Source organism: Salmo salar, chromosome 28 (assembly GCF_965601325.2).
Source record: "Salmo salar chromosome 28, fSalSal1, whole genome shotgun sequence".
NCBI lineage: Eukaryota > Metazoa > Chordata > Actinopteri > Salmoniformes > Salmonidae > Salmo > Salmo salar.
In genome coordinates this window covers 27,209,648-27,224,257 of record NC_138318.1, presented here as the reverse complement: position 1 = coordinate 27,224,257, position 14,610 = coordinate 27,209,648, and the positions used below count along the sequence as shown (strand labels likewise).

The 14,610-nt window shown below is 42.9% G+C and overlaps 1 protein-coding gene across 3 annotated transcripts in view; it reads left to right on the top strand.

Moving 5' to 3' along the window:
- The first annotated feature begins 494 nt into the window (after positions 1-494).
- LOC106589746 (proteasome activator complex subunit 4B) overlaps positions 495-14,610 on the top strand; it is an 81,244-nt gene continuing 67,128 nt past the window's right edge. For 2 of the 3 annotated variants that reach the window (XM_082970539.1, XM_082970538.1), the window contains exons 1-3: positions 495-1,081; positions 13,540-13,680; positions 14,178-14,294. In XM_082970539.1, coding sequence (XP_082826665.1) covers positions 885-1,081; positions 13,540-13,680; positions 14,178-14,294 — 455 coding nt within the window. In that variant the 5' untranslated portion in view covers positions 495-884. Of the gene's footprint in view, positions 1,082-8,879; positions 9,219-13,539; positions 13,681-14,177; positions 14,295-14,610 lie in introns of those variants that run through there. The other variant, XM_082970540.1, reaches the window with a different exon arrangement.

The window sequence follows — 14,610 nt, the reverse complement described above, 5'->3', positions numbered from 1 at the left end:
ATACAATAGGTGTAGACCTTACCATGAAATGCCTACTTTACAAGCCCTTAACCAACAATGCAGTTAAGAAAATATAGTTAAGAAAATATTTACTAAATAAACTAAAGTTAAAAATAATTACACAATCAAATAACAATAACGAGGCTATATACAGGAAGTACCGGTACAGAGTCTTGTTAGTATATCCATAATATTTCGTTGTAGCAAGTTATTTTATGGTTCCTGAGACAAGTCGTACCATCTCTAGGACGTTTTTGTCAATGTGTAGTTCGCCATTAAACCCATATAAGAAGAAAAAAAATTGGTTTCATCGACTTTGCTTGAGTTTTTTTATTTTTATTTATGGGGACGTATCATATCATAAATAATTTAATCTAGGTTGACCGTGAATGGACTCGCATTCCAGTACAGTAAGTGGCGGTGTATGCACTTTACGATCCGCCAACCCAATCCAGAAGAAGAAGAAGAAACGTCTAATGATTGTACCTTGCGAAAATGACTATTGGGGAGGAGCCGAATGCGTGGGATGGGTGTCTGGTAAAGAAACGTTGAAAGTAGTCAGATGGATATAAGTAACTAGCTAAATGAGAAGGAACCCATTTTAAGTGTTAGCGCAATCTTTCAAGAAATCATATTCGACTGAATCGGATATTTACATTTTTGTGTAGTCATATCAATGCCCAAGTGTGATATTTAGCTAGCATGGTGTTACAAAGGAAACATTAAGATGTTGTAGCTAGCAAGCTAACATTATCAAGAACTTACACAGAAGGATACAAACTGATCATCCAAAGCTAGCTGACATACTAGGAGCCAACGTTAGTGAACTACATTATCTTGTCAAGCAACGAAGAGAACACAACCTACATTTGGGAAATTGTAATATGAAAGAAGACGTGTCGGAGAAATTAGGATTTGTCCCTCAAAAAGACATCGTCTACAACAAACTTCTGCCATACGCGGATATATTAGACGAGGAATCCAATGACCTTTTGGGTAAAATCAAAGGAAACTTGGGCCGGGCTGTCCAGCTTCGAGAGATATGGCCGGGTGTCTTGTTTTGGACAAGGAAACTTTCCACGTAAGTGCTAACGTTAGCTAACCCAGTTCAGTTGTCTGGCTTTCTAGATAGCTACTGTAGATAACTAGTTAATCAATCAAATGTATTTATAAAGCTCTTTTTACATCAACAGATGTCACAAAGTGCTTATACATAAACCCAGCCTAAAATCCCAAACGGAAAGCAATGCAGATGTAGAAACACGTAGTTAATCATTCACCCGTTCTGTAAGTTAATTTGGGTCGCTAGCTGGCTAGCTACATAATACATTTGCTTCTGCCAAATAGTGTTTAGAAGCTGCCAATAGTTAGCTAAGGCTCGTTTTACGTTGGAGCAAGTGGGCTGCCCACCGGTAGTTAGCTAACTAACATATCTATTTGATCGGTGTTGGCATCACTGACTGGGCGGGCGGTTATGGATTTAGCTAACTAGCAGGATTAGCCAGGCCAAGAAACAAGTTCTTACGTGAGGTAGCTAGCTAGATGTGTTTTGTGCTCAAAAGTGTAAGAATGCTAACATAGCCATGCAGCAGAGAGTAAACATTAAAATGTCAAGCCCGAGATAGCAAGCAACATAACTAATGCCATGTCACGATATGATTCACGTTAGCAGTGGCCATAAGCAACGCCATGCTACTACTTGCTGTGTCATTAGAATATGACGCTTGCTAACTGACTTGGCTAATACTCCCTAAGCATCTTGTTTGTAAACATGCTTGTAGTCCTAACTAGTTGGTTGTACTACCGGTAACTTGCCACAGAGTCATTAATTTATATTTCTAACATCAGTTTCCATGTTCCCTAATGGCCCAGCTAGTTAGCTACTTGAGACACTGAGCGAGTTTGTTTTACATTGCTCGGTTAGGCGGGGTTTACTCGATTTAGACCTTTTCATTGGTCCAAAGTGAAATTTTCACTCACCCGGGACACCGGGCTATGCAAAACGATTATGCCCAATGTCACTGACATGACCCTATTGCCCAAATCCTTTTTAACAAACCATGCCTTCACTTAGGCTGGCTAAATTGGCCAGCCATTGCTTAGTCACTGACTGTATCAGAAGCACGTGAAGTCTTAGCAAGTGATCACAACAGCCTTGGTTTAAAAAAATAAATAGGTTTCTTGAGTCGTCCCATTAGATTGTATATATGTGTTGATGGTTTTACATCAAAGTCCCATGATTTAGCTAGCTGTATTGATTAGAGACTACAAAACTAAACAATTTCAGAAAGTGAAACAAACATTTCTTCATTTCCCCAAATATTCCTAAATATAATCAATATTATTTTCCAGTAGGGAGTTCAGTTTTGCTGTCACATGGCATTCAGCTACTGGTCATAACTACACAACACAAGTAGGCTTCCCAAATTACCTTAGTCCCTAGTTCAGGGCTCACTAATTGTTCAATTTTTGCTTTCACACTCACTGTTCACATATAGCCTTATCACTGCCAGTCCTTAAATGACATGCAGTCACACTTAAATTCTGTGTGGTTTCCTGAGGTATTTGGTGACACATACAGTGCATTTGAAAGTTTACAGCCTTATTCTAAAATTGATTAAAAAAAATATATATCTCGCTAATCTACACACAATACCCCGTAATGACAAAGCGAAAACAGGTTTAGATTTTTGTTGCAAGTTTATACAAAATAAAAAGCAAATGCCTTATTTACATAAGTATTTAGACCCTTTGCTATGGATGCGGTCCAAACGCATAAAAGACAAACCCTCGTCCACTTACCCTCGCCTTATGCCCTTGGGGGAATCACTGTCGCCATCTTGGAAGGCGGTCCAAATGATTAGCCAAGCAAGGGAAGTTTACAACGTAAGCCCCTCAGCCCTCGTTTTTAGTCGGCGTTGCGAGTGTACAATTTTTCACTCGGGCCTGAAACTTCCCATAATTCAATTTGTGACAATTGTACATCCGCTAAGAACAGTCAGTGAAAACTTAAAAACAACATCAATGGAGAAATGAACATACAAGTGTAAGTAAAAACAAATGCAATAAATTAGTAGCACAATTTCTAATGCACATAAAGTAAATGTTTTTGTTTGGTTATCTTAAGGGAATTGTGGAAATAATGTATTTTCCTTCAAGAAGTTCCAACTAGGCAGGCTAACGTTAGTTAGCTAATTAATTTGCTAGCTATCATACAGTAGGCATATTAATAATATATTTAATATAAGTAGACATGCATTCATAATTGACTGAAGCGCATATAAAGCACCCACAAGCTACCGGTGGCTGAAAACACAATCATCGCGGGATGAACGAGTGAATTTCCAGCCTAGGGTGGTCTATTTAAAAAATCATTCCTCCTTCCCTTGCCCTGCAAGTGTATACTTGTCAGACGCCATGATACGTCATCAGAAGTGTCCACTTAATTTGAGGGCTGAGAGGATAGGGTGTGTCTTAAGTGTTTGGACCGGAGCCCAAGATACTTGAAATTGAGCTCAGGTGCATCCTGATTCCATTGATCATTCTTGAGATGTTTCTACAACTTGATTGGAGTCCGCCTGTGGAAAATTCAATTGATTGGACATGATTTGGAAAGGCACACACCTGTCTATATAAGGTCCCTTAGATGAGAGTGCATGTCAGAGCAGAAACCAAGCCATGAGGTCGAAGGAATTGTCCGTAGAGCTCCGAGACAGGATTGTGTCGAGGCACAGATCTGGGGAAGGGTACCAAAACATTTCTGCAACACTGACGGTTCCCAGGAACACAGTGGCCTCCATAATTCTTAAACGGAATAAGTCTGGCACCACCAAGACTCTTTCTAGAGCTGGCCACCTGGCCAAACTGAGCAGTTTGGGGAGAAGGGACTTGGTCAGGGAGGTGACCAAGAACCCGATGGTCACTGACAGAACTCCAGAGTTCATCTGTGGAGATGGTTGTCCTTCTTGAAGGTTCTCCCATCGCTGCAGCACTCCACCAATCAGGCCTTTATGGTAGAGGGGCCAGACGGAAGCCACTCCTCAGTAAACGGCACATGACAGCCTGCTTGGAGTTTGCCAAAAGGCACCTAAACACTCTCAGACCATGAGAAACAAGATTCTCTGGTCTGATGAAACCAAGATTAAACGCTTTGGCCTGAATGCAAGGCATCATGTCTGGAGGAAACCTGGCACCATCCCTACGGTGAAGCATGGTGGTGGCAGCATCATGCTGTGGGGATGTTTTTCAGCGGCAGGGACTGGGAGACTAGTTATGCTCGAGGGATAGATGAACAGAGAAAAGTACAGAGATCCTTGATGAAAACCTGCTCCGGAGCACTCAGGACCTAAGACTGGGGTGAAGGTTCACCTTTCAACAGGACAATGACCCTAAGCACACAGCCAAGACAACGCAGGAGTGGCTTCAGGACAATGCTTTGAATGTCATTGAGTGGCCCAGCCAGAGCCCGGATTTGTACCTGATCGAACATCTCTGGCGAGACTTGAAAATAGCTGTACAACAACGTTCCCCATCCAACTTGACAGAGCTTGAGAGGATCTGCAGAGAAGAATAGGAGAAACTCCCCAAATACAAGTGTGCCCAGCTTGTAGCGTCATACCCAAGAAGACTTGAGGCTGTGATCGCTGCCAAAGGTGTTTCAACAAAGTACTGAATAAAGGTTCTGACACTCGTCGGATATGACAGAACTTACAAACTATCACAGTTTAGAAAGGGAACCACAACTGCACGCAGTCGAGTGACGCGGGCCTACCAGATTAATTAAAACCTCTTTGGGCTAGGGGGCAGTATTTTGACGTCCGGATGAAAAGCCTGCCCAAAGTAAACTGCCTGTTACTCAGGCCCTGAAGCTAGGATATGCATTTAATTGGTAGATTTTGATAGAAAACACTCTAAAGTTTCTAGTGTTAAAATAATGTCTGTGAGTATAACATGACTGATATGGCAGGCGAAACCCCAAGGACAAACCATCCCCCCCCCCAAAAGAATTTGGACTACCACTGTTTTTAATGGCTGTCACTTTTATTACAAGGCGAAAACCTCCCAGATTGCAGTTCCTAGTGCTTCCACTAGATGTCAAGTCTTTAGAAAGAGTTTCAGGCTGGGTTTTGGAAAAATGAGCCAGAAGTTGTAGTTTTTCTAAGTGGCTCCCATTTTGGCTGTAGTGTTTCCATGCGTGTGGAGGAAAGCGCTTTCTTTGTTATTTATCTCCGGTAATGAACATACTATTCTCCGTCTTAAAATGTATCGTTTATTTCCGTATTAGGGTATCTAAGGTTTGATTATGAACGTTGTTTGACTTGTTTGGATAAGTTTATTGGGAATGTTTGGGATTCATTTTGAAGGAGGGAAACCAGTGGATCATTGACTGAAGTGCGCCAGCTAAAGTGAGTTTTTATGGATATAAAGGACTTTATTGAACAAAAGGACCATTTGTGATGTAACTGGGATGTTTTGGAGTGCCAACAGAAGATCTTCAAAGGTAAGGCATTTATTATATCGCTCTTTCAGACTTTCGTGTCGCACTTGCCTGGTTGAAAAATGTTTTTCATGGTTTTGTATGCGGGGCGCTGTCCTCAGATAATCGCATGGTGTGCTGTCGCCGTAAAGCCTTTTTGAAATCTGACACAGCGGCTGGATTAACAAGAAGTTAAGCTTTATTTTGATGTATTACACCTGTATTTTCATGCATGTTACATTTTTATATTTCTGTAGTTTGGATTTCACGCTCTGCAATTTCACCGGATGTTGTCGAGGTGGGTCGCTAGCGGAACGCTTGCGCTAGAATTATAATTTTTTTGCTGCTTGCTTCGAGGCAAGCAACACTGAACCATTCATGAGAGCATCAGCTGTTCCGGACTGTGTGATCACTCTCTCCGTAGCCAATGTGAGTAAGACCTTTAAACAGGTTAACATTCGCAAGGCCGCAGGGCCAGACGGATTACCAGGACGCGTACTCAGATCAGCTGGCAAGTGTCTTGACTGACATTTTCACTGACTTATCTACATATTTCAAGCAGACCACCATAGTCCCTGTTCCCAAGAATGCCCAGGTAATCTGTCTAAATGACTATCATCCTATGGCACTCACATCTGTAGCCATGAAATGTTTTAAAAGGCTGGTCATGGCTCACATCAACACCATCAATGCAGACACTGGGGACCCACTCTAATTCGCGCAACGCCCCAACAGATCCACAGATGATGCAATCTCTATTGCACTCCACACTGTCCTTTCCCACCTGGACAAAATGAACACTTATGTGAGAATGCTGTTCATTGAGTACAGCTCAGCGTTCAACGCCATAGCTTAGTGATGCGCTTTGAGGGCACTAAAGACTGGGATTAAAAGCCTCCCTCTGCAACTGGGTCCTGGACTTCCTGATGGGCCGCCCCCAGGTGGTGAGGGTAGGCAACAACACATCTGCCACAATGACCCTTAACACAGGGTTTCCTCAGGGGTGCGTGCTTAGTCCCCTCCTGTTATCCCTGTTCACCCATGACTGTGTGGCTGCGAATGACTCCAACATAGGACTGATCACTGAAGACGATAAGACAGCCTACAGGGAGGAGGTCAGGGACCTGGCGGTGTGGCGCTAGCGCAACAACCTCTCCTTCAACGTCCGCAAGACACAGGAGCTGATCATGGACTATAGGAAACAGAGGGCCGAGCACGCCCCCATTCACATCGATGGGCTGTAATGGAGCAGGTCGAGAGCTTCAAGTTCCTCAGCGTCCACATAACTAAGGACCTATAATAGTCCAAACACGTCAACGCAGTCGTGATGAGGCCAGACAATACCTCTTCCCCTCAGGAGGCTGAAAAGATTTGTAATGGGTCCTCAGATCCTCAGTTCTACAGCTGCACAATTGATGGCATCTTTACTGGCTGCATCACAACTTGGTATGGGAAATGCTTGGCATCCAATCGCAAGTCGTTACTGAGAGTAGTGAGTTTGGCCCACTACGTCACTGTGGCAGAGTTCCCTGCCATCCAGGACCTCTGTACCAGGTGCTGTCAGAGGAAGGCTCTAAGAATGGTCCGGGGACGAAATCGTCCCACCTACTCAACAGCCAGTGGAATCCCGTGGCGCGATATTCAAATACCTTAGAAATGCTATTACTTCAATTTCTCAAATATATGACTATTTTACACCATTTTAAAGACAAGACTCTCGTTAATCTAACCACACTGTCCGATTTCAAAAAGGCTTTACAACGAAAACAAAACATTAGATTATGTCAGCAGAGTACCCTGCCAGAAATAATCAGACACCCATTTTTCAAGCTAGCATATAATGTCACATAAACCCAAACCACAGCTAAATGCAGCACTAACCTTTGATGATCTTCATCAGATGACACTCCTAGGACATTATGTTATACAATACATGCATGTTTTGTTCAATCAAGTTCATATTTATATCAAAAACCAGCTTTTTACATTAGCATGTGACGTTCAGAACTAGCATACCCACCGCAAACTTCCGGTGAATTTACTAAATTACTCACGATAAATGTTCACAAAAAACATAAAAATTATTTTAAGAATTATAGATACAGAACTCCTTTGTGCAATCGCGGTGTCCGATTTTAAAATAGCTTTTCGGCAAAAGCACATTTTGCAATATTCTGAGTAGATAGCTCGCCATCACGGGCTAGCTATTTTGACACCCACCAAGTTTGGCTTTCACTAAACTCAGAATTACTATTAGAAAAATTGGATTACCTTTGCTGTTCTTCATCAGAATGCACTCACAGGACTTCTACTTCAACAACAAATGTTGGTTTGGTTCAAAATAATCCATAGTTATGTTCAAATATCCTGTTTTGTTTGTGCGTTCAAGACACTATCCGAAGGGTGAGCCCGACGCGTTTCGTGACAAAAAAAATTCGAAATATTCCATTACCGTATGTCAACCGCTGTTTAAAATCAATTTTTATGCGATTTTTCTCGTAAAAAAGCGATAATATTCCGACCGGGAAACCCTGTTTTACGTTCAAAGACGAAAAAATAAAAACATGGTGTCGGCTCGTGCACGCGTCCCCAGTCTCATTGTTCTCTGATCGACCACTATCCAAATGCGCTACTGTTTTTCAGCCATGGCCTGCAAAGGCATCATTCAACGTTTTGCCACCTTCTGAGAGCCTATGGGAGCCGTAGGAAGTGTCACGTTACAGCAGAGATCCTCAGTTTTCAATAAAGAGAGTGTAGAAGGCCAAGAAATGGTCAGAGAGGGCACTTCCTGTAAGGAATCTTCTCAGGTTTTTGCCTGCCATATGAGTTCTGTTATACTCACAGACACCATTCAAACAGTTTTAGGAACTTTAGGGTGTTTTCTATCCAAATCAAACAATTATATGCATATTCTACTTTCTGGGCAGTAGTAATAACCAGATTAAATCGGGTACGTTTTTTATCTGGCCGTGCAAATACTGCCCCCTACCCTAGAGAGGCTAAATGACTAAAATGTAAATGTTATCGGTATCATTTTTTTTTTTGCAAGAAAATATCAGGTATCGGCCGAAAATATATTGGTGCATCACTAATTCGCACAGGTGTAAAAGTTGGTCTTATTTACTTGAAATAGAAGTCAACCCACCTACAAGTCAGACTCAATCTCACAGGTACGAACATGACTTGAGTTGCGTGCCCTTAAAGGGGCAGGTAGATGTTTGTCTCATCTGCGATCCTTTGGTTAAGACTCAGGTCACTAAATTAAACAGTATACCACATTACTTTTTACTTAATAGTAATACATTTGTTTTAGGAACATTACAAAGCATGTTCATCTTGTTTTGTGGTTGTCACTTTAGGAGGGAAAGTATTTTGGCTAGTAAAAAATTCTGTGGCTGGTGGACAAAAAAGGAAACATCAAAGTATCAAAACAGGACTAAGATTGAATCCTACTACACCGGCTCTGACACTCATCGGATGTGGCAGGGCTTGTAAACTATTACTGACTACAAAGGGAAACCAAGCCGTGAGCCTACCAGATGAGCTAAATGCCTTTTTTATGCTTGCTTCGAGGCGAGCAACACTGAAGCATGCATGAGAGTACCAGCTGTTCCGGACGACTGTGTGATCACGCTCTCCGTAGCTGATTTGAGCAAGACCTTATAAACAGGTCAACATTCACAAAGCCGCAGGGCCAGACGGATTACCAGGACGTGTACTCAAATCATGCGTTGACCAACTGGTAAGTGACTTCACTGACATTTTCAACTTCTCTCTGACCAAGTCTGTGATGTCTACATGTTTCAAGCAGACCACCATGGTCCCTGTGCCCAAGAAAGCGGAGGTAACCTCCCTAAATAATTACCGCCCCGTAGCACTCACGTCGGTATCCATGAGGTGCTTTGAAAGGCTGGTCATGGCTCAAATCAACAGCATCCTTCCGGATACCCTAGACCCACTCCAATTTGCATACCGCCCCAACAGATCCACAGATGATGCAATCGCACTCCGCACTGCCCTTTCCCATCTGGTCAAAAGGAAAACCTGTGTGAGAATGCTGTTCATTGACTACAGCTCAGTGTTCAACACCATAGTGTTCACAAGGTGGTAAGGGTATGCAACAACACATCTGTCACGCTGATCCTCAACACTGGGGCCCCTCGTGTGTGTGTGTGCTTAGTCCCGTCCTGTACTCCCTGTTCACTCATGATTGCACGGCCAGGCACGACTCCAACACCATTAAGTTCGCTGATGACACAACAGTGGTAGGCCTGATCACCGACAACAATGAGACAGCCTATAGGGAGGGTGTCTGAGACAACAACCTCTCCCTCAATGTGAGCAAGACAATGGAGCTGATCGTGGACTATAGGAAAAGGAGGACCGACCAGGCCCCCATTAACATCGACGGGGCTGTAGTGGAGCGGGTCGAGAGTTTTTCAAGTTCCTTGGTGTCCACATTACCAACAAACTATCATGGTCCAAACACAACAAGACAGTTGTGAAGAGGGCATGACAACACCTTTTCCCCTCAGGAGACTGAAAAGATTTTGCCTGGGTCCCCAGAGGGTAGTGCGTATGACCCAGTACATCACTGGGGCCAAGCTTCCTGCCATCCAGGACCTATATACTAGATGGTGTCAGAGGAAGGCCCAACAAATTGTCTAACTCCAGCCACCCAAGTCATAGACTGTTCTGCTACCGCACGGCATGCTGTACTGGAGAGCCAAGTCTAGGTCCAGAAGGCTCCTTGACAGCTTCTACCCCCTTGAACCATGAAAATATATCAAATTGCCCCCTGAAATATTTACTTTGACCCCCCCCCCCCCCTTTGTTTTTACACTGCTGCTACTCTCTGTTTATTATCTATGCATAGTCACTTTACCCCTCTTCACTGTTGACCTTGATACTGGTGTTTTGCGGGTACTATTTAATGAAGCTGGACTTGAGGCGTCTTTCTCAAACTATACACACTAATGTACTTGTCTTGCTCAGTTATGCATGGGGGCCTCCCACTCCTCTTTCTATTCTGGTTAGAGACAGTTTGCGCTGTTCTGTGAAGGGAGTAGTACACAGCATTGTACGAGATCTTCAGTTTCTTGGCAATTTCTCGCATGGAATAGCCTTCATTTCTCAGAAGAAGAATAGACTGACGCGTTTCAGAAGAAAGTTCTTTGTTTCTGGCCATTTTGAGTGTCTACTCTAACCCACAAATGCTGATGGTCCAGATATTCAACTAGTCTAAAGGAGGCCAGTTTTCAGCTGTGCTAACATAATTGCAAAAGGGTTTTCTAATGATCAATTAGCCTTATAAAAAGATAAACTTGGATTAGCTAACACAATGTGCCGTTGGAACATAGGAGTGATGGTTGCTGATAATGGGCCTCTGTACGCCTATGTAGATATTCCATAAAAAAATCAGCTGTTTCCAGCTACAATAATCATTTACAACATTAACAATGTCTACAGTATATTTTGATCAATTTGATGTTTTCTTTCAAAACAAGGACATTTCTAAGTGACCCCAAACTTTTGAACAGTAGTGTACATGTACAAATTACCACGACTAACCTATATCCCTGCACATTGACTCGGTATTGGTACCCTCTGTGTATAGCCTCATTATTGTTGTAATTTTCTTTGTTACTTTTTTAATTATTTAGTAAATATTTTCTTAACTCCATTTCTTGAACTGCATTGTTGGTTAAGGGCTTGTAAGTAAGCATTTCACAGTTAGGTCTACACCTGTTGTATTTGGCGCATGTGACAAATGCATTTGATTTGATTCCTTATTCTGCCTGTCAGATATGCATGTTTGTTCTGATAGTATATTTCTATATGAACGTTCCAGAATGTTGGGTATGGCGGCAGGTAGCCTAGTGGTTAGAGTGTTGGGCCAGTAACCGAAAGGTTGCTAGATCAAATCCCAGAGCTGACCAGGTAAAAATCTGTCGTTCTGCCCATGAGCAAGGCAGTTAACCCACTGTTCCCCGGACGCTGAAGACGTGGATGTCGATTATGGCAGCTACCCGCACCTCTCTGATTCAGAGGGGTTGGGTTAAATGCGGAAGACACATTTCAGTTGAATGCATTGTTGTACAACTGACTAAGTATCCCTGTTTCCTATTGCTGAACGTGCCCCAGGCCTATACCTTCAGTATAGAATAGCCTATACAATTGATAAAAATCGATGCACAGTTTTGTGTGAACCATTTCAGAAGTTCTGAATGTAAGGCATTCGTCAGAGCTCCCCAAACCAGAAGAGACCTGTTCCAAATGTATACGCTCCATCCTGGTTTATGGGAATAGCTGCACATAGACAGTGTCTTCACACCTTGTTAATGTTGTAGCATTACATCAGGTTACTCTGTCTGTGTTGTGTAGGGAATACGGTGCCATTTGGGACTAAGTCTACATGCCGGTGCATATGTCCGACCAGGTTATGACTGAGTCACTGCTGGTCCAGACTCGGAGACATGGAAATTCTGCCCTCCAATAGTTCTAGAGCTACAATAGATTCTAGAGCTACACAAGTATTTTGGCTCCTCAGCAAGAACAAGAAGCATTCAGTGCAGGCCTATCTCTGTGGTCTGTACAGTTTTTGCCTGGCGCTGAGTACATCAGACGGAAAATATTTACACAAGAAGCAACCTAATATCACACAGTCAAACTCTGTCATTTAGTAAGTTCACCATTCTGCCATTCTCACTGTTAACTTAGCAATTTAGGCCTAGGTTTAAAACAATATTGTTACTTTGCAAGCTTTGTGTGGGAGTTTCTTTTCTTGAGACGGAATCTAGTTAAAGGCCTAGCATCTTCTCCTTCCGGATCTGCTTTGCACATACAGTACCAGTCATAAGTTTGGACACCTATTCATTCAAGAAACACAAGCAATGGACATTAGACCGGTGGAAATCTGTCCTTTTGGTTTGAGTCAAAATGTGAGATTTTTTGTTCCAACCGCCGTGTCTTTGAGACAGAGTAGGTGAACGAATGATCTCCGCATGTGTGGTTCCCACCATGAAGCATGGAGGAGATGGTGTGGGGGTGCTTTACTGGTGACACGGTCTGTGATTTATTTAGAATTCAAGGCACATTTAACCAGCATGGCTACCACAGCATTCTCCAGCGGTACGCCATCCCATCTGGTTTGCGCTTAGTGGGAGTATAATTTGTTTTTCAACAGGACAATGACCCAAAACACACCTCCAGGCTTTGTAAGGGCGAGTGATGGAGTGCTGCATTAGATGACCTGGCCTCCACCTTAACCCAGTTGAGATGGTTTGGGATGAGTTGGACCGCAGAGTGAAGGAAAAGCAGTTCCCATATGTGGGAACTCCAAGTCTGTTGGAAAATCATTCCTCATGAACCTGGTTGAGAGTGCCAAGAGTGTGCAATGGTGTCATCAATGCAAAGGGTGGCTACTTTGAAGAATCTAAAATATACTTTTGGTTAGTACCTGATTCCATATGTGTTGTTTCATAGTTTTGATGTCTTCACTATTATTCTACAATGTAGAAAAGAGTAAAAATAAAGAAGAACCCTCGTACTACGTTTCTTATTCACCTGCTCTATACTAGGCTATACCCATAAAGCTGTTTTTGTTGTTCAGGAACATGAGTCTCTGGCAGAATGTTTGCACATATTAATTGTGAAGCAGCAACTGAATATTATATTTAACTTTATATATAGGGATAGCCCAAAGCTCCTTTTCTGTCCATTCTACGCAATACAAGAAGTCAAGTATATATTATTCCCTGGCTAGCTCACTTTGAATCGTGGATGTTCAGGCTAGCTATAGGCCTAGCCCTACGGCTGCGGCCACACATTTTGTCTGAAAATTCCTTATTTTCCAGTGGGAGGCCTCCTTTGACGGATGTTGGTAAACGGAGTTGAAAACACACTAGACATTAGTCCTTTTTGGATATTCGGCTCGTCCGAGAATAGCTGCGTTGAATTGAACTTTTGACTGGTAAAAACTGACAGTTGTTGAATGAATATATGATCTAATCCGCGTTCATGGGTCTTTGTGGCAGTAGCCTAAAGCTGTTCTTCTCTTGTAGGTACATGCGATTGTACGGCAGGAAGTTCAGCAAGGAGGACCATGTGCTGTTCATCAAGCTGCTGTACGAGCTGATCACCATCGACAAGCTGGAGATCAGTATGATGCAAGGCCTAGCCCGGCTACTCATCAACCTCCTCAAGTAAGACCCATGGGCTAAACACACGGTCACACATACAAACACACACATTGACATGCTGGAGATCGGCATGATGCGAGGTCTGGCCCACCTCATCAGCTTCAAGTTAGTATGGGCTACTGCTACACACACAGTGATGGCTTCGCTCGCTCGTGGAGGGCCTCGCACGCTCGACCTCCTAAAGTAAGCAACACACAAACCCCCATCAACAAGCTTGAGACCAGTATGATGCAAGGTCTTGCCATCCTCATCAGTCAATGTCACGTTATAGGACTCTAAACAGCCTTTAATTTATTTCTTGGTTTGTCAGTGACTGGCTGTTCTACTGTTTTCCTCATTGTGTGAGAAGTTCAAGTGTCACTCACATTTAAGAGTTGAAATACTCTCTGTAAATTGAGCCCTGCCCTCACCTAGTTGTATGAAGCTCTGAGGCAACAGTGACATAATTTAAATGAAGTCCTTTTACATGTTTTAACCCCACCTACTCTTATTTCTAACAGGAAAAGAGAGCTGCTGTCGCGGGAGGATCTTGAGTTGCCTTGGAGACCCCTGTACGAGCTACAAGACAGGATCCTCTACTCAAAGACTGAACACCTGGGACTAAACTGGTTCCCCAAGTACGCCCCTCTTCTCTTTTACCAGCACAGTTAAAAACGGCCTTAAAAAATAAAATAAACTCTGCATATTGACACATTGAAACCAACCTACTCAGCTGTAAAATCTTCAAGGTAAAGTCTGTGTTATGACATCATCATACAGTGCCGGGTGACTTCCCGATTAGAGTCGTCAACACAATGACATCCAAAAATCATCCAAGACTGCCACTATTGGTTCTTCCCATTTTGAGCCCTTCCTTGAGGCATGCTTGGAAGATTCTAATAGCAGGAAGGTGGCGGTGCCCCGCTTCGCACGATGATGTAATATCGATGAGTC